The 21900-nt window shown below is 40.1% G+C and overlaps 2 protein-coding genes across 2 annotated transcripts in view; one reads left to right on the top strand and one right to left on the bottom strand.

Annotated features, from left to right (window-relative positions):
• Positions 1-21900, top strand: part of LOC309501926 (cadherin-2) — a 112054-nt gene that overhangs the window by 11679 nt on the left and 78475 nt on the right. Inside the window, exon 3 of the mRNA XM_082174217.1 lies at positions 19374-19597. Coding sequence (XP_082030343.1) covers positions 19374-19597 — 224 coding nt within the window. The remainder of the gene's footprint in view (positions 1-19373; positions 19598-21900) is intronic.
• The window catches only part of LOC309501994 (uncharacterized protein), a 206986-nt gene that overhangs the window by 162257 nt on the left and 22829 nt on the right, over positions 1-21900 (bottom strand). The gene's annotated exons all lie outside the window — the stretch shown is intronic.

Here is a 21900-nt window from a genome sequence, read left to right as displayed (position 1 = left end):
TTCTTAATCAATGATCTGTACTGCAAGTCTACTGGATTAGACCAAACTAGTTTTCTCATGTAATTTCTTTCTTTTGGGGTCTGATTTTTATCTAGAAAAAGGGAAGACAGCAGTCCTTTTTCTGTGTTTTCTCTGTTTCCCTCACGGCTAATCCACGTTCACTCTGATCCCGCTCCGACATACAGTTCTCTGTACCATACGTCTTTCTGACTGTAATGTCTCCCTACAATAGGCCTATAGATAACAGTTATGATATTTGTGACATTAAAGCTATACTGTATAAATAAACGTGCTGAATCTCAGAGCTGGTGTAAACATATATCCACATCTCTATGATCAGATGATTTCTGAACATGTGTTTATTGTGTTATTGAGAAGAAGAGCAGCACATATTTCCATATTCATCTAAATGTCGTTCTCATCAGTGTGGATAGTGTCAAACTTCTTTTTATCCATAATGAAAAAACAAAAAAGATCTCTCGATTGGATTAGAAAAGGTTTATCCACCTTTCTCAGACCGGCTTGGGCATTTTTACTCCGATTGAGGTGTTTCACATGGAGCTTTTTCATTCAGATTGGACTTTAAAACCGATTGTAAGTGGAATACAATGCTGCATGTAAACACACACAGTGATAGTTGTTTCATCGTATAGTGGTGTATCAGGCTCTCCTCATACTGTAAGTCTGAGGAATTCCTGACCTGGAAAAGAACAGCAGTGTCCAGCCAGTTTGGCCAGATTATGGGAAGAATGTGACCCCCGCTGAGCTGCTGCTGTTCGATTGGCTGAAGGGAAACGCACCACATTTCTCTGTGCAGGAGGCCAAACATGTCCATTCTGTTAGCTGGACACTCGTGTTCATATCAGTGACGGACTGTTACAGCGGGGCTAACACCCTCAAAGGCCTGATGATGTACTCACTCATATGGTGTCTCCCCAGAATCTGCTCATTTGAAGGCTTTCATTAGTACGAATCAGTTCTAACAAGTGCGAGAGAGAAGGAGTGAAGGAGGAGAGCGTTTAGCTTTGGCACACTGGTGAGAATCATTAATCTCGTGGAGGCCGAGCGTCACTCCTCCGTCAGTGCTGAATGGGTTCTAGAACGCTTGTTACATTTTACACAAACCATACAATGATATTCAAGACCTGAAATCATTAGTCATTATGAAAATGACTCCTACTGTGTGCTTACAACTCTTGATTCAACTTCTGAAGATCTCTAGTTCTTGTAACTAACAGGAAAAGTTTGTAAACACTTTCTGAACGAATAACACATAAGATCACATTCTGCTTAACCGACCACAGCTACCTTAGAAACACATAAACGAAAAATGATATTATAGGCTAATATTTAAACATAAATATGAAACTAAATGGGTTACGTTTTCTGTAACCCTCTGGACGACGAGTGCACCGGCACATTCTGCTGGATTTTTCCCTCATGACTCAATTCTCTGTCATTTTTGTCCATACAGATACGTGCAAGACGTCATTATAGACTATACATTATCTACTTTTATTTGTGCACGCTCACAATAACAACAAAACCTTCTGCTTTTGTGAAATAAGAAAATAAACAGTGTGTGATTTCAGCTGTCTCAGTCTCTGCGAGACTCAAAAATGAACTGAAACTCAACGAATTCTTTAAGTTATCACACAAACGTGAAATATACGTCTAAAGAAAGCCTGACATGAATCTATTCACATTAGTTTGGGTAACTATATTATAAATTCCAAAGCTTGTAGAAGGTTCCTATTGGTAAGACCGACTTACTACAGGTGAAATTGTGCCTAATATCCCTTCATGCATTTACAGTAAACAATTATTTTTAGAATAATTACGGTAATTCACCAAAAGCGTTGTTGACCGGCTACAGGAGAGATTGTGCATTATTCACATCTGTTCACCAGGAACACACTACAACCATGGCCAGCTTTGAGGTGACCCAGGCCTAGACCTCAGGGTCTTCCCAGGTGTATATAATAAAGGGTTCATAAGTGACTGTTTTAAGAATGATAAACGACCAACAAAAATAATCAGGCAAATTAATAAACTTTTGAATAATTTCAGCATTTAGAATTAGGCCTATATAATTTACGTGACATCCAATTATTTTAGTAACTGTCAATGTGGGAGAACAAGAAACCTTAACAAAGCCGTTTTTATCATATTTGGCATACGATTAATAACGATTTTGTACATATTGTGAATTCATTTAATAAACTTAGTTACCTTTCCTGGTAGCCTTTAGTAAATGAACTTGTCTAAGACCCTATTGTACTTTCTACACTGACGGATGGAAATGAAAAGAGGATCATTCAAAGCTCAGCTTTAGGAGGGGAAGAGATAGGGAAAGATACGGACACTGAGAGATAAAGAAAGAGAAAGAGTGATGGAGATGAGGAGAGATCAGCTGTTGACAAATAATCTACTGCTCACTGACACGGGTTTAAAGCTATATTCTACCAGAAAGACTCGGGAGAGTAAATACTGTGACAATTATCCATTTATTAGCAACCCAGCAAGCAATAAAGTTCTTTGGCGTAGGCCCCGTCCGTAGCTCGCAATCTGAGGGTCCGGACTCTGCATATCCTGCCTGAAGATCAAGGCAGGGGCGCGGCCGACCCCCGTGAGGTATGGAAGGGACCATCCTGGTGGTGGTGGTGAGGAGGATGGAGGGAAGGATTCAATGTGGAGGAGGTGGGGAGGATGGTGGTGAATTGAAGCGTCAGCATCTGCGAACTCAAACATGAGTAAGTACCGATCTTTTATACCACAAGTGTTGGAATGTGATTGGATAGATGAAAAGGTAGAGAGACGTAACAATTAAGTCTTCCTGGCAGAACTTAATGCTAAAGCTTTGCGCATATGTAGGTCATTGAAATCAACGTGTTCTCGGGGTAACCCCGAACCCCCGAACCACCTTATACTTGTGACCTCTGTGATTATAAAGCCTGACTACAGCCTTTTGAAACATGGGGAAAACCTTTCTTGAATTACAGTCATTTTTTCCCCCCAAAATGATTTTGTACTGTACAAGTGAGATATTGGCAGAAGCTCAGACAGTAAGTCAGTCTGTATATTTATGTATGTTCATTCACTATAAGCTTGTAAATATCTTCACTGGAATGAATGACTGGTGTATATTTGTGGACTGTGAGTGTAATTGTGCAGCAGCGATGGTCTATTGTGTGTCACTGCTGTTTTAGACACTGTTAGCATGGATATGAAAACGGTTCATGTGATATAAACTTCTGCTCTTAAACGGCGTTCTCCATATTTAGCGCTATAACTTCAATGACACATTCATTTATTTTCAAGAGCAATATTTTCATTAGCTATGCTAAATGTGTGTGCGATTCAGATCACGTGTCCGACTCACGCTTGTGGAGTGATTTACTAAGCATAGTTGGAGCACTTTGAGTTGTGTCTAAGCTATGGAGGAGAAGGTTAAAGTAAATAAGCATCACATTCAATAGGATCACATGTAAGCTGGAAAAAAAAGACCTAATTTATATCAAGGGTAATGCTTTCATTAGCTATGCTAACACGTTTATGGAGCGTCAGAGCACGTTATTGCTCCTAATGGCTTTACATTCATCAAATAAGAGTATAAGGGTTATGCAATGATTATCAAATGACTTAATTGATGATTACTCAGGTAGTTGCTGGGTTCCTATCTCTGTCAGATTGCAACGTTATATTTATTGTTCACAAGAACACACAGCACATGAAGAAATGCACCAATACGATATTTTAATTACTGAGTACAAGTACAGTTATTATAATTCTGGCACATATACTTTTCTTTTTTTTAATGTGACAATTTTCCAAGTATATTACAGCGTGACTGTAATGATCATGGTCTGTTCTGTTTGAAGGAGCATGTCTGCATGTGTGTGCTCTCGCTCAGCCTGAGTTTCCACACTCCTGCACAGGCATGGATCATGAATCATGAGCTGTAGATCTCAGGTTATGGACTGGCCTGAACTGGAGCGGTCTGTTGAACCAGATTCTGGTCTTCCAGCTGGTGGATGGAGATGAACATCTGTAGGTCTTCAGAAACCCCGTCCTGACTGGAACTGCTGATCTTCCTCAGGCCCGTCTCTTCTCCACAGCGCCAGTGTTTAACATTTCTTTGACCTGCTGCCAGAATCAAAACATTTAGAAGAACTGAGAACCATATAAAATGAACAAGCACTACAATAATTACTCTTACATATTAGAATTTAAATTTAATAATCACCCCAGCATTCATAATCATTTTAATGGTAACACTTTACAATAACAGGGTATGATAATCATGTACTAATACCTGAATTTATAGTTACTTGAACATGAACTCATGATTAGTGAAGATATGAACTAATCATGAATCCAATGAAGAGCCATCCTAAACTACGACAGGACTCATAATGATTCATGCATGAATAACAGCAGCCTTAAACATGTTAGTCCCTGATTGATAGTTAATGCATTAATTAACGCTTAGGGGTAAACTAAATCAATCAGAAATATTTTGACTTTGAAATACATTTAAACAATATTAGTCATAATTTAAACTATTGCCATCAGCAGCTGAATTACTGAATTATTAATCCAGGACTGAATGTAGGCTAATTGTTAAATAACAATTTAACAGTGATAATAATGTAGCTATCATTAGCCTAAAGTTTAGCTAAAACTTCAGCCGGTAGGGTTGGGAAATAGCCAATTGCCAAATAAATCTGAATTTTTGGGCTAAATAGCGATGTATGGTATAATCTGAATATTTAATTATTATTTTTCTATTTGAATAAAAAAATAACTGTATTTAATTAAAAAAATATATATTTAATATCCTGATCAATATTGTCCTACAAACAATGTTCATATTGAAGGTTATAAAAACAAACATAGTGTAACCTTGCTGTCTATCTGCAGTCTGTCCAAAAAAGGGGTCAAATCACATTACATTCTAACATTGCAACATTACAATCTAAAAACAAAATAATGCTTTTTAAAGAAGTAGTTAAATTTACTAAACAAAACAACAACAAAAAAAAGCTAATATCATAAAAATACACATGTAGGTTTGAAATTCTCTAGCACATTTATGTTCACCAACAACAACAAATATTCAACAACAAATATTTTAGCTAAATATATTTATAATTTAGTGCTAATGTATATTTTAGTCAGAATAATTGCGCTCCTCTTCTATTGCGCTCCGTCTGTTCGGCGCTCATGCACGCGCCGGCGCTCGTTCACGGAAGTTTAGCTTGCAGAAAGCTCGCCCACTCATGACAGCAAACTGGAAATATTGACTTTCTAACATTTACAGATGGAGAATATGTCTGTGAAATGTAAGTTATGCACTGAGGAAATTATTGGATGTCACTTCAGCTTATGGCTAAATATTATTAGAGGTATATTTGTTTCCACCAATCGCTGCACAAGTGAAGTTTACGTATGATGATGAAAGCACGTTAGTGCGAGCCCTCCCGGAACACATAGAGAATGCATTGCAGTGCCTGCAGTTCGAAAAAAAAAAATCTTTGAATGCAAGTCTATGCAGTGGCGGTTCTACATTGAATACACAGGTTTTTGAGCCGTTTCCGCTCTACATCCTAAACTCCTCCCATCGATGCAATCCACTTCCGTTCTGGCGGGCTTGGTTTGTTTTGCTAGCTAGCTCTGTTGTGCCGACAAAGCACTGATATCGCAGTGACAAAGAGGATATAACAATTACAACATGAAGAAAAGTGGTTCGGGAACGACGTGTGCGGTAGTTGGTTGCAAACACTCGAGAAAGCACCTGAACGAGTGGTTAGATAGAGAGTGCTACGACCACAAACCAGCTACGAAGATGTCCATGCGCTCCATTGTTTACATTTTTTTACGATTCTCTTATCGATTCCTGATAGCACTGTGTGGAAAAAGTATTCATATGCTTTTTCGGCAAAAAACTGTACTTTTTATGTAATTTATGTAATAAATGGAACCTTATTGTAAAGTGTTACCGATTAGTTATACATCGATTCAGACGTCTCGTGAGTTCAGTGTTGGAAAGATCAGTTGTTTTAACCATAGACAGCATTAATAATTAATAATAAGAATGCCGAGAAACTGGCTTCTTTTATAAACAATCTTATTGAATAATTGCCCTTTTAATTCATTTTCTTTTGAATATGTAAATGCCAGTATAACATGCTCCATGTTCTTCTGTTCTTTTTTATTTTCTAGGGTGTGCACTGTTAGTTCGTAGTAAGACTTTTACATTGTACCTGATTTGTTTGTATTTGCTTCGTTAATAATAATAAATAAATAAAAACATAGACAGGTTTTAACTATTCATTAAAATGAATCGGTTCAAAGGAGTCATTAGTTCGCGAATTGTGTGATTATCCCAGCAGTTAGGACATGGATATCCCACAAGGTTTGTGTCAACACAGAAAACATTACATCACTGGATAGGTTTTTACGTTTATTAAGAGTGTGATTTTTATGGCAGCTGAATCTGCGGAACGCATTTCAGATTAGATAAGGCAACGTATTTTAGCACAATTCACACCCAGCGGTAATTCAGGGGAAAAAAATGCTCCATATGAAACTTTGGTCTTCCGACCTTTTACCATCATGTCGTTTTATTTTGATTAATATGTGCGAGGGAGAGAGAGCAAGACAGCGCTTAGTTTGGAGACGGTGAGTCTTGTTTACACTTTCGCCTGGCTCCGAAGAGATAGAGTGCGCGCGCGCGACCGGGTCTCTCTCTCTGCTCGTTCTTTCAGTTAAACATGCGAATTCAATTCCCACCCCTACCTATGATGTAGTTCGGATACCAACAATAAAAAGACATAGGCCTAGGCTACAATGGTCAAATAATCGCTGTGTTTACACCGGCAGACGCTGCGCAAACCACTTCCGGCGGAAATTAAGTGCATTTGTGTACAGTTATGGCGCCGCCCGTGATTTGGCGCGTTAACTTGTGTATTACACCCTGGGCGAGACCCCCTTCGAGCGCATTGGCAGATCATGTTTTGCTTGTTTTAAGCAAAAACTCAATTTTTATTTATTTCCCCAGAAAACAAGACTTAATATCTTATGTCATTTTACTACTTTAGTAAAATAACGTTATACATCTTTATTTAAGAAATGTTTGATATTTGGACTGGAAACAAGACAAAAATACTAAGTAAGAAAAGCATTTTTTGCAGTGTAATAACTGAACTTGTAACAGTTTTGTTGCAAAGCACAATATTATGGTGAAATTAGATCTCGTGTTTGAGTTAAAACTGAATTATTGTTAAGCATAGCAAGAATCATAGTAAAAAGGCTAACAAATAAGAGTTATACCCACCAATTAATATTGCCCCTTCATTCATGACATGGATACCGTAACGTTAATCATACAGAGAAAACATAGTTGCATACCTTTATCTTTCGCTCGTTTCTAAATTGGGCACCTGATGGCTTTGACCTTTCTTGTCCATCTCTTATTTGGCCCTCGACATCGACAACCAACAGATTTCCCCTGATCCCCCCCCATACCAACTGTCACTCACGACGAGTCACGACCAGAAGTCAAGACTAAACCAATTCACCTTGGTGGTGGTGACCAAGTAATCGTTTTGTATTACCTATTTTTATTAGCCATTCAGACAATTCAGAAAAACAAAAATGTGCAGGAAATATAGAGGCCTGTATTTATAATATTATGAATGAAATGTGCGTTATTTGGAATAAAGTCGAGGTGTGACTGACTTAGATAACTATATGGATCTCCCGTCTATGGGAACACTGGGCGATTTTCGGCCATAGTGAAATCGCCCAAAAAGAGGCGGTACTCCACAGAACGTGACTTGGCGCTGATTGGACTATATCCAGAGGCAGAACAACAGTGAGTGACTGCTAGCGTAACTCTGTGGTTGAATGAAAAAGTCCCTTTCACACTTTGGTGGTGCGTCGCCCGATCGCCCTAATGAAGAAACCGCCGCTGCATCTAACAATTATTATAACGATTAATCGACTAATCGTCGATAATTTCGCCGACTAATAAGTAAGCTTGGAATGATTATTCAGCTTTTTCAATTAGTTAAAACACTGAGTTATACATATTCAAGCTATAATATAAAAAAAGAAAATCACTTCAGCTTTTGAAATGGTTGTTTTAATGAACTTTGAGCCAACTAAACATGTCGTTCTCTTTAAGTTTCCAGATTTCTGTCCAACTCAAATCTCACACAAATGCTCTAAGCATTGTTTAAATATTCTGTTCTCTTTCAATAGAAAAAAATTAACAAATGAATCAGCTGCATTACAGACAAACTTAATCTGCAAACAATTATTATAAGTAAAAAAAAAAAAAAAAAAAATGACATGACAATTGAGCTGACAGAGACACTCATATTCACCTTTTAATTTACAGTATGAAAAAGTAACTGACATGATATTCTTCATAACATCTCCTTTTGTAAATCTTCATGAATATGGAACAAAATACAGGCAAGTGATAAGACTATAACACCTAATAGCTTGCCTGGATGCCAGCCGGATTTAGCCCCGTCCACACGTTTTAGGTCGGGATTTTCGGTCTGGACTTGATCCGTTGAGGAGCTATTATGCTGGAACAAAAGCTGTTCAGACCAATGAAATAGTCAGGGCGGGCTTTATACGATGATGGACAGATGATCAACAGTGACGTAATCATCCACATCACCAAAGAGCGCTTGGTTGAATTCGTTTACATCAGTGGTTCTCAACCTTTTTTGGGCCAACGCCCCCTATCCAATATCCAGGTCCCTGAACGCCCGGAATTAGTTAATGCCTAAAATTTTTACATAATAAATAGAATTTAGTTTCATTTTAAAATTCGTCGCCGGAGTGAATGGGAACATGATTTATTGAAAATATTTGAAAAAATATGTTTCTTAAGTCAATACTTTTTAATGGCTTGTCAACTTTCCATTCCATTCTTACTTTTGAATAAGAAATAATATCAAGTCGTCAAAATACTACGGTGACGCATTGCTGCCACATATTATTTCCCCTCAATTATGTTGTAATAATGAGATCTTATGTAGTCAAAACAACATATTTTCTCGTAATAAGATCTTATGTCGTTAAAACGACATCTTTTTCTCGTAATAACGAGATGTGTCGTTAAAACTACATATTTTCTTGGCCTTATAAGGACATGTGTAGTCATTTACAAAATATGCCTTTATCCACATAAAATTTATAGCATATCATGCCTTTATCAGATTTAATTTAATTAATTAATTAATTTAATTAATTCAGTGTTCGCCTCTGATTAAGGGCTGCTATTTCTTCAGCTTTTTGAATGTAGAAGTGTGATAAAGACATGATAGGCTATCAATTTTATGTGGATAAAGGCATATTTTGTACATGACTACACATGTCCTTATAAGGCCAAGAAAATATGTAGTTTTAACGACATAACATCTCGTTATTACGACATAATTCTCGTGGTAGTAACAGTCCTTGTAAAGGCCACAAAGCTGCAGAGAGAAGACTGAGACTAAAGTGAGAACAGGAGTCACAGAGAAGAGGCAAACGCTAACTGCAACGAGGAACAGGTGAGAAGATAGACAGGCAGGGCCAGAGAGAGAGAGAGAGAGATAAAGATAAAGAGAGAGAGAGAACTAACCCAGCTCATGACGAGTTCAGGCGTGTTTTATGCAAATCACTGACCTCTGACTCACTGTTGCTCATTAGAATGTTACAGATTCATTAACATTAGAATGAGGTTAAGAACAAGTTCATGTGCGTTTACATGTGTTGTGAATTATGCAGATACATTTTGAGAAAAATTCTTCTTATACAAATAATTCACGCAATTCGGAGAGTACTTCCCCAGACCTGAAGTATTGCTGTGTTTCCCTCAGAGAAGGTCCGTGAGCGGCGCACATGTTTTACACATTACAGTGAGTTTCATCAGCTCACAGAAACAGTAGAGCTGGATCCTGAGATCATAGCACACCTTCACACACACCTTCACAGGTGTGTGTGCACTTACAACCGCTCTAATAACTGCATCATGTGTTTCCAGGCCTTCCCACTGATAAACCCTCTTAACACGGAGCCTAGCTCCTCATCATAACCCTTCCTTTTCCACTTCTGTTTCTCTGAGCTTTCCTCTTTGATAATGGTCATGATTCCTGTCTTGTGTGGACTCTAATGTTCTGTGCCATGGTTTGTAGTCCCTTGTAGTTTTTCTTGTTGATTAGTTCATGAGTGTTCCCAGTTGTGTCTTGTTCGCCGATCTCCCCTTGATATGCCCAAGTGTTTCTCATGTCCTTTGTTGGACGTTTCAGTTTCTGGATTCTCCTGTGTTTGGATTATTTTGTTCTTTGTCTGGTTTCTTGTGATGCTCTGCCTGGATCTACTTTCTGACTGTTTTGTTAATAATACATGTCAAACTGCACCAGGATCCCATGCCCTGTCTTTACTGAAACAGCCACCGCTACTATAATATAATATAATATAATATAATATAATATAATATAATATAATATAATATAATATAATATAATATAGTATAATATAGTATAATATAATATAATATAATAATTAGGGATGCATCGAAATTAAACATTTTTGGCCAAAACCAAATATTCTGGATGACCCTGGCCGAAAACTGAAACCGAAAATGACTTTTTTAAATCTTATTTTAAATTCGTTTTTTTTTTTAATATATATAATTGTATTATTATTTGACTTTTTAATTAAATTTATAATTTTACTGAATCTGTATTGTAAAAATACAAGCCAATAAAATAACCACACTTTTATTTAAAGTAAATAACTTTTTAGGCCTATATTAAAATAATATTAAAAATCTATATTTTCACCTATATATCAATATATTATTTTTCATTCAGCTCTATATAACAGAATCAGATTTAAGAGATTTATTTTTGGCCAATTATCAAAATAATGTATCTATATAATTATAAATGATATAATTATTATTATATAAATAATGTAGTCCTACAAAGCTATTGTTCTCAGAGCATGTGAGCAGAGGATCAGTGAACGAGAGCGTCATTTTATAAAACACGAATGCAAACAGAACACACACACAGTCACACACAGTCACACACACACACACACACACACACACACACACACACACACACACACACACACACACACAAACACACACACACACACACACACACACACACACACACACACACACACACACACACACACACACACACACACACACACACACACACACACACAGAGAGAGAGAGAGAGAGAGAGAGAGAGAGAGAGAGAGAGAGAGAGCACAGTGCACACGGCTGTTCCTACTGGCATTTTAATCCAATAAATGTTGGTAATAATAATAATTCTATATGAGGCAGAAATATATTATTTTTACATTTAAATGCGATGCTAAAGGTGACATACTCTATTAATCATTGCCATAGTAAATAGGCATTAATCTTATACATATACCAGACACCACTTGATTTTAGATTATTTATGATCATAATAATCCTGTATTAATTTGGTTGTATATTTCCTCCTAGCATCTCAGGCCGTAGGCAAGCAAACACTGGATGTCAGTTCATCACAGGACTATACAGATATATTTTGATCTCTTATTTATTCATTATTTCAGTACGGGAAGATGACAACATTTAAATGTATTCAAACTGTACATTTATTGAACTTTTATTGAACTCTGGTTCTATTTCACTGAAGGGAATTATGATTACTGGTGGCAGCAGTGGCTCTGTTTGGCCTTACATCTGTGAATGAGATGATTGACAGCTCTGTAGATCCACAGGCTCCGCCCACTGACCACTACTGAGACTGCATGCTTGCTTTTACTGTTACTCCAGAGAAGGAATGGGTATTAGGCTACTCTTAGGCATTCATTGGGCAGTGATCTCTGCTGGTTATCAGCTGGTCTTTCCACAGGTTTTACTGAAGGTCATATAGACTGGGCTCATTGTTGCCCATCAAGCTGCATTCTCCGCTAGATTAAAGCAGAGTTTTGAGCCCTGACATACTCTTATTTAGTCCCAAGAGTATGTGACCAGCACAGCCCTGTCAGTGAAGTACAGCAGCGTCTACTCATGCTCATACTCTCCGCTGATGCAGTGGTGTGAGGCCCTGCAGAACCATCCAGCACTGGTCACCAGTATAAGGTGTGCTGGTGGAGCATCATGGGATGCTGGTGCGCTGGTGGACCCGCTTATGTGCTCTGCTGGATGCTAGTTTGAGCCCAGCAAGACCACAACACAGAGTATGTGTACACAAGTTGTTGAAGTCTGTTTGAGGTAGTACGGGGTTTCAGCATCGACACCAGAGTGTGTGCGTCTGAGATGATGAGTAAGGCTCTTAAGGCGAGACACGGCAGGCAAAAACATCGATTTTCATGCAGTGGTCAGTTTTGAGATGTTGGGCTAGTTTACTCCTTCAGTATGTGTTCTTTCAAGCTGCTATAAAGAAAACATTGAAAATATACATTAAGATGTTTATTTTATTACATTTTGTTTACTTGCGGCTGTAAGTTTCTCCCGAATTTACCAGGAAGTTAGCATTCCCACGGGACACGCCGAGATCCGTCTGTTCACTGAAGTCTGTCATGACCGGTGTCGCTGTAAAGCTCAGAGTCTCCTGCACAACGCTATGTAACCCAAATATGGACATTTCCTTTCTATCAGTAACCAATCGTGAATGTCCAAAGGGGGATTTAAAGCTAACGACGAAATCTCATTTAGAGCTATTTAACTCTTTAACTGCCGTTTTCTCAAAATGTGTTTTTTGTCGTTCTCCAGTAGAAACATCTATGTAGCACATGTGTACACCACACTCTCCAGTTATACACTTAGCAGTATTCTGAAGATATTTTCAGAGGGATTTGTTAATAAATCATTCCTGGCCTGATTTATGTGACCTTTTAATAAAAAAAAAAATGGCGAAAATCTTGTGTGTAAACAAAATGAAAAAAGAATTTTGCACCTGGCTTTATCATATGTTCAGATCTATCTACCGAAAATATATGCAAAATCTTGCATATTTAATGAGATAATGCCTAATTTGCATAATTAAACATACAAACTTGTAATACATTTTTTATATACTTGTGTAAGTAATCAACTGAGGAAGTTTCATGGTGATATCTATTATTTTAAAAGTTTACCCTATTCACCTGTAGTGTCTCGCCTTAATATGTCATGCAAATTTTTTTTTGCTGCTGGATACAAAAAGAAACACTTGCACAGTTCCTACAGTAATCTACAAGAGAGGTCTGTCTGATACATATCAATAACTCCGGGGTTCTTTCTTTTTTTTACTTTATTTACAAACGTGCAGGAGAAAAACACTGAAAATGAAGATTTGGTTGCAAAAATATCCGTCTTTTTTTTTTTTAAGTTTTGTTTAAAATGAGTCTCTACACAGATGAAATCTGCTCAAAATGGCACTTTCATGAATCCTCTCATTATAACCAATATAGCGTAGACACCATGTAAATGAGAGATTGTTTGTGCAGTGTAGTCAGATTCATTGATTATATCGGTTTTCACATGAGTTACATCTTCAGTGATTATAACAGGAGCGCTCTTTGATATTTTGGACCAATTTAATATTAGTGACCATATATCATATTTATATTTAATATTAGTCATCTGGTGAATTGTTTACATATAGCAATATATATCACTAAAAAACAACATCACAATGTCACCTTTTTCCCCAATATTGTGCAGCCACAGTCACCATTATGATGATTAGTGTTCACTTTAGTTGGGCAATTGGCCCTTGACTTTGGTTAAGTTAATTCTCTTTCAAATAACTGTGCAATATTTCATACTCCTGATTGCAATTACACACTTCTTATTATAGTATGTGCACTGTTTGGAGTCAGTGACTGACACCTGGAGTTTGAGAGTTTTGTACTTGCTGTTCAATACATTTAATGTCTGCACCCACTAATCTTACTTTATAACTATTGTTGGCTATTTGACAGCACTTAAATAGTTCAAAATTATGCCAGAGCTCTAAACTCTTTAATCTTTGTTCTATCTGATATAGACAAATTTTTTGATACATATGATGGGGCAAATTAATCAAATTGCAATAAATAAACAAACAAAATGACGGTTGATTGAGAGTCTCGGTACTTTAACTCAAGCACATGATTTGTGTACTTTGTTCATCACTGTGTAAAATAAATCATAATGTTGGTCTGAAAATGAGTCATGTTATTACCTGTGATGAAATTCAGACCAACAGCACTCTTGCTCCTGTGGGATTGCTTAAATAATTACAGTTAGACTCGTGTGTGTGTGTGTGTGTGTGTGTGTGTGTGTGTGTGTGTGTGTGTGTGTGCGCTCACGCACGCGTGTTGAATGGCTGTATTGAGGTGGATGTAATGTGTTGTGTGGTTTGAGGCATTAGTGTGCCGTCTCTCTGCTGACTGCATCCTGTCTACTGCTGCATCAGCCCTCCTGTAAGCATTCCACACACATTACCCACCGTTCCCATCATTCAGCTCTCAGTGTGTTTAGTGTGTTATTAGTATTGCTTTGAGAGGGAACTGAGCCAATAGCTTGTAACGTGGAAAAGTTTAGCTTGTTAGAGAAATCTTTTGGCTAACATTTTGTCTAACATTTTTGGATTTTTTCTTAATTTCCGTAGTATATCATATCATTTTAGAATATCATATCATTTTAGAATTACAGGGGTCGTGATCTGGGGTCGTGATCTGGGGTCGTGATCTGGGGTCGTGATCTGAGGTCGTGATCTGGAGTCGTGATCTGGGGTCGTGATCTGCGGTCGTGATCTGGAGTCGTGATCTGGAGTCGTGATCAGGGGTCGTGATCAGGGGTCGTGATCTGGGGTCGTGATCTGGAGTCGTGATCAGGGGTCGTGATCAGGGGTGGTGATCAGGTGTGGTGATCAGGGGTCGTGATCTGGGGTCGTGATCTGGGGTCGTGATCTGGAGTCGTGATCTGGGGTCGTGATCTGGGGTCGTGATCTGGAGTCGTGATCTGGGGTCGTGATCTGGGGTCGTGATCTGCGGTCGTGATCTGGGGTCGTGATCTGGAGTCGTGATCAGGGGTCGTGATCAGGGGTCGTGATCAGGGGTCGTGATCTGGGGTCGTGATCTGGGGTCGTGATCAGGGGTTGTGATCTGGAGTCGTGATCAGGTGTGATGATCAGGGGTCGTGATCTGGGGTCGTGATCTGGGGTCGTGATCTGGGGTCGTGATCTGGTGTCGCGATCTGGAGTCGTGATCAGGGGTCGCGATCAGGGGTCGCGATCTGGGGTCGTGATCTGGAGTCGTGATCTGGAGTCGTGATCAGGGGTCATGATCAGGGGTGATGATCAGGGGTCGAGATCTGGAGTCGCGATCAGGGGTCGCGGTCTGGGGTCGTGATCTGGAGTCGTGATCTGGAGTCGTGATCAGGGGTCATGATCAGGGGTCATGATCAGGGGTCATGATCAGGGGTCGAGATCTGGGGTCGTGATCTGGGGTCGTGATCAGGGGAAGTGATCAGGGGTCGTGATCAGGGGTCGTGATCTGGAGTCGTGATCAGGGGTCGTGATCTGGGGTCGTGATCAGGGGTCGTGATCAGGGGTCGTGATCAGGGGTCGTGATCTGGAGTCGTGATCAGGGGTCATGATCAGGGGTGATGATCAGGGGTCGTGATCTGGAGTCGCGATCAGGGTCGCGATCAGGGGTCGTGATCAGGGGTCGTGATCTGCAGTCGTGATCTGGGGTCGTGATCAGGGGTCGTGATCAGGGGTCGTGATCAGGGATCGTGATGAGGGCGGGCTTTGAAGATACGTTGAGTAATTGTGGAATCAATGTCAATAGAGATCGGGGGAGTCCGGCAAACCCCAATGTCCTGAAAAACCTCTGAATATTCAGTCAGTATTTTCTCAATGGACTGCAGCTGTATAATGTGTACTCCTTCCACTGAAATTCCTAGGGCATCAAACCAGTCCCATCCCAACAGACTAGTGCCCTGGCCCTGAAAGACGAACAAGGGCAGTGTGTGTTTCGTCTTCCTTTTTACATTACCTCCACAAATATTTTTCCTTTCACCTCCAAGGTTGCCTGTGACCACTGCTTTAATATTCCTTTGTTTGCATGAATTTCAGGGGGTTAGGAGGGCCACAATGAGTGATAAAAAACAAAACAAGGATCTCACTAAACAAGGAGCAGGCCGCTCCTGAATCCACTTCCATTGTGTGTGCTTGTTTGTTCAGTATAACAGTGGCCAGATATGGCCTATGCCCCCCTCTTTCTGATTTGACAGAGTAATCATTCAGTTCAGTTATAATGTCTACCGTTCTGCTATGGTGCTGGCTGCATCCTTGTCAGCACCATGATTAGTCTTTCTATGTGTCCTCTTTTTTTACAGCAATGGCATGCAGCCGTGGAAAACCTACAGGCTTGTGGGGTGTGCTGACCACCACATCTGAAGCATGGCTTGTCACGTTTAGGATTTTCATTTGGAGCTGCTGTCTTATGTACTGATGCATGCACATGGGCTACATAATGAACATTGTCCTCCAGCCGTGATTCTTTTTGATGCAGACGAAGTAGGCAAGCGTTTAACATTGCTGTTTCAGCAGCTAGTGCCTTTTCCTCTGCCTCTATAAAGCGTAGGTTCAGCCAGCAGATGTCACTGCAGCGCTTCATCCATAACCCCGCACACGATTCTATCACGCAGCATTGCTTCTAACTAATCCCCGAAAGCACAGTGCACAGACAAACGTTGAAGTTCAGCAATGTAGTTAGAAATGTTTCTGCTTACAATTGTGAAAATGGAAACGTTGAACAATCTCCGACAGCGCTGGGCTGTAATGGCGTTTTATGGCAGCGACAATGTTTGCATAAGACACAGTAGAGGGCTGCGTTGGGGCCAGCACTGAACGTAGCGTGGAATACGTTTTTGCACCAAACAAACTGAGCAGCACAGAGTGTTTTTTTTTTTTGCATCATCCTCAATATCATTTGCATGAACATTCCAGTCTTTCTGTGTATTCTTCAAAAGAGTTACTTGAGCATTCATCAAACTCTTCGATACGGCCGAGTGTAGTCATGTTCGCCTCTAGATGGCAGATTATTTTCACTCACTTTACCAGTCGCACCATATAGACTTATCTGCACAGAGTCGGTTAGAGTCGCCAGTGTAAGATACTTGAATAACAGGATGAGAGGTAGATCTCCAGCATAGAAACTGCATCTTAGCTCGGCCAGCCCCGGAAAACACTGTCAAAAACACATATTCACCCCAAAACAGGAACGCCCTCCGCAGGCTTAAACCTCTTAATCGCCTCTCGTTTCCCCCGAACACTGCACGAACACTGCAGGAACACTGCACGAACACTGCAGGAACACTGCATGAACACTGCAGGAACACTGCACGAACACTGCATGAACACTGCACGAACACTGCACGAACACTGCACGAACACTGCACGAACACTGCACGAACACTGCAGGAACACTGCAGGAACACTGCACGAACACTGCAGGAACACTGCAGGAACACTGCACGAACACTACACAAACACTGCACGAACACTGCAGGAACACTGCATGAACACTGCAGGAACACTGCATGAACACTGCAGGAACACTGCACGAACACTGCACGAACACTGCAGGAACACTGCATGAACACTGCAGGAACACTGCACGAACACTACACGAACACTACACGAACACTGCACGAACACTGCAGGAACACTGCAGGAACACTGCATGAACACTGCAGGAACACTGCAGGAACACTGCACGAACACTACACGAACACTGCACGAACACTGCACGAACACTGCAGGAACACTGCATGAACACTGCAGGAACACTGCACGAACACTGCGCGAACACTGCAGGAACACTGCACGACAAAGCTGAAAACCGGCCCGATCAAAAAAGAGTCGCCCAGCCGATTCCATTCCGATTCTGGGAGTCACGATCAAATTCCAAAACGATTCTTGATCTACTTTTTTTCTTATAAATCTTTCTAATAAATCTTAAAATCTTTTTTTTATTTAGGCCTAATTACTTCACTTTTGAAATATAAGATGTTTGATGTCAAAAAATGTCTGTTTAATCCCTTAAGGCATACAGTAACTGAGACTCTTCACAAATCTCACGTCAGCAGTGGCGGCTGGTGGGCTTTACAATAGAGGAGGCACACACAGTTTTAGCGATCGGATTTTATGGCTTTAAAATGGCTTTTTTGGTCACTTATATACCTAAATATTTATAGAAAACGACACAAACATCAAGACAATACAACTATAAGTTCACTCACCTAGTCCTGGCCTATCACTTGAAGCAAAAAATCCATCCTCCTGTCCTTTTAAATGTCCGTGTTAAAAGAGCTCGTTCGGCCGTTTAGTGAAGCTGATTGCTGTAGCCTATATCCAACTTTGGCATGGGGTCTTCCTTTATTTCTAATTTGTAGCTGTTGTTTGAATGGTAGTTTAGTAAATTTGTTTGTGATCCAATATTCAGTGGCATATTTCTACTCTCCATAGTTACATCAGTGGTAGCAACTCAAACTAATGTCACGTAATTTATGTCTTGTCGATGATTGGTTGATATACCAATGGAAGTTAGCCTCCTCTGCCATGTTACTTTTCCCAACACTCCTAATCTCTGAAAGTGAAATACTTGATGGTGATTGGCTAATTTTTTTTATTTTTTTTTACCAACGGCGGCACAAGTCTCCGGCTATGGGTTTGCCTCCCCCTCCCTCTCTCTATCCCCTCAGACTCGCGTTTCGCAGTTTCATGCACTGGGAAGAAGTGCGTGGTGGTTACACTTACAGAGGTGACATTACAAACAAGAAATACACATTATGAAACATAAAATTTTGGGTAGGCTGTGCCTTCCATGACGAGCCGCTATTGCACCTCAGCTTTTGAAATTGAAAGTAGCCTTCTGTCAGTGAGTTTCATATTTTTTATATATAAGCCCACTGCATTCCAAACAACATGAGCGATGTGTGTGTGTGTGTGTGTGTGTGTGTGTGTGTGTGTGTGTGTGTGTGTGAGAGAGTAATTGGAAGCAATCAGAATACAGGTGTTTCTAACACATCTGTGCTTAAAAACTAAGCTCGGAATCATTCCAGAATGGATTAGATAGAGTTGCCCCTCAAAAGGTCTGTGCACGGCCCTGGTTTGAGTTCATATTGAGACGTTTGACCTGGTACACAGTTTGCAAAGTTGTTGAGATCTCTTCTAAAACCTAGAAGGAGAAAAATAGGTGTTAGAGTATATTTCTCAGGAGACAGAAATAGTAGACTGTGATGTTCATGTAACCTGATTTCTGTCTTACATCTGAAAGAGATGTAACTGTTGATGTTTGTTGTGTCTGGCAGTGAAGTATGTGGACTGTGGCAGACGGGCTCATGTGAGGTTTGAGTGCAGTGAGCCTGAAGACTTCTGGATCTCAGTGGATGGAGTAGTGTACGCCCTCCGCCCGCTACACCCGTCCCACTCCTGGACGAGGACTCCTCTGCTCATTAAAGCCCAGGACAAGGCCTCCCGTCAGCAGTGGAGGACACAGCTCACACTGATCCCAGCCAGAGCTCATCCATCACAGGTACGACATCTGCATCATGAGTCCGAGCCGGAAGAGGCATTCTGGAGATATTAACACAGTTATAGCTGTAATGTGGTGATTCTGGAGATATTAACACACAGTTATAGCTGTAATGTGGCTATTCTGGAGATTTTAACACAGTTATAGATGTAATGTGGTGATTCTGGAGATATTAACACACAGTTATAGCTGTAATGTGGTGATTATGGAGATATTAACACACAGTTATAGCTGTAATGTGGCTATTCTGGAGATTTTAACACAGTTATAGATGTAATGTGGTGATTCTGGAGATATTAACACACAGTTATAGCTGTAATGTGGTGATTATGGAGATATTAACACACAGTTATAGCTGTAATGTGGTGATTATGGAGATATGAACACACAGTTATAGCTGTAATGTGGTGATTCTGGAGATATTAACACACAGTTATAGCTGTAATGTGGTGATTCTGGAGATATTAACACACAGTTATAGCTGTAATGTGGTGATTCTGGAGATATTAACACACAGTTATAGCTGTAATGTGGTGATTATGGAGATATGAACACACAGTTATTGCTGCCAGGACTTTTACGGGCTTTTACCAAATCACTGAAGTGATGTCAACGTCTGGGTTAGCAGTAGCATTAGCCATCAGGCAAGTGTTATTTAAATAAACTCCTGATGTACTTACAAACTTTCCAATGCCTCGTTTTATGAGTACAGAACCTATGTGTACTACTGTAGAAGTTTGGTGCCATTCTGGGCATTATTAGTGGGGTAATTTACCAGATACAGCCTTGGATCCATTAGCGCCTGTACTAAACCATCCGGCTGATTTCTCTAAATAAGCTGTAACTTTAATAATGTTCCACTAAGGGGAGAAAGGCTTCTGGGGGGTGTTTGGCTCGAGGTCATGGTGCAAAGGACACTAGGTTGAATTTACTCCAAACCATCCCTTTAAATGTAAAATGCAACTTATGCTAGTAATGTGACGTAGTGCTGATATTTACACTACGCCATGACGCACTACTACGCTACTTCTGACGTCATAAGTTGCGCTTTAGGTAAGTTTGCGCTTTGACTCCAGTGATTCTGGATTTTGGATATAAACACTTCAAAATTGACCATATTCATAAAAGGAGATATTCTGTATGCATAATAACTGACAATGGATATCAGACTCGACCATCACAACCGCAGACTTACTTCACCATGTCTAAAAGTAAGCTATGGCTTATAACCTGTTCATTATAGTTAATTTGACTAACGTTAAATCTAGAGAGAATAGTTGTCAAAACAAATCATGCCTCTTTATACAAAATTATGTTTCAAATGTAGCCTAATGGTGCGTTCACACCAAACGCGAATATGCGTCTGGCGCGAGTGATTTCAATGTTAAGTCAATGGTAAGACGCGTTTACGCGCGTCTGGAGGTCTTGCGGCGCGAATGAGGCGTTTAGCGCGGCGCGGTAGACGCGAATTCGCCTCATTCGCGCGAATTGAGCGTTTGGTTACGCGCGAAATTTATTAGTGCTATTTGTGCATTCACGCGTTTGACGCGAATTCGCGTCTGCCGCCCGAGTTGAAAAATCTGAACTTCTGCGTCAATTCGCGCCGCGTTAACCAATCAGAAGCCTGCTTGCTGCTGTCACGTGGTGAAGTGACAGTTTACAATGTTATTTTATGTTTGGCCTCAATAAATTATTTTGTAATATGACTAAAATGCACAACAAAGCAAATCTTTCACATAAAAACTCGATTTCAATATATGAGAGATACTCATTTTGTATTGAATGCTATTTATTCCATATCTATTCTAGATTATAATGAAACATTATTATTCTAATGTAAAGACAACAAACACAATTTAGTGTATAAAAACAAAAATCACAGGACAGGTTTCACCTTTGGAGGCTGACTCCATTTATTATCAAAACAAAAATAAATGACAGATTAGGTGGGTGCGGGCGAGGGTGAACCTCGCGCCGGGCTGTAGAGCGCGGGCTCGTCAGGCAGCGACCACTCGAGGCCGAGGCCTTACGGCCTACGCGGTCCTCGTCAGCGTCCTCACCGTTAGGTCCACCAAACCTAGCTCCTGGAGCAAATTGTGAAACTCCTGAAACCCTCCGGAGGGTCTGGTGGACCCGAGTACAGCGACGATGATCCCTACGCCGCTGTTCTGCTCTCCAGAGCAAATACAGAGCGGCGACTCTCTCGATAAATGACCGATCAATAACAGACATCTTGTAAAAAGATGGCCGCCAACGGGGTTCGAAACTTTCGCCTCTGACGCGCGTAAATTTCGCTTCAAACT

The sequence above is a fragment of the Leuciscus leuciscus genome (genome assembly GCF_965113295.1).
Source record: "Leuciscus leuciscus genome assembly, chromosome: 6".
In the NCBI taxonomy this organism is placed as follows: domain Eukaryota; kingdom Metazoa; phylum Chordata; class Actinopteri; order Cypriniformes; family Leuciscidae; genus Leuciscus; species Leuciscus leuciscus.
The sequence above is the reverse complement of the archived record's forward strand: the minus strand, read 5'-3'. Positions and strand labels throughout refer to the sequence as shown.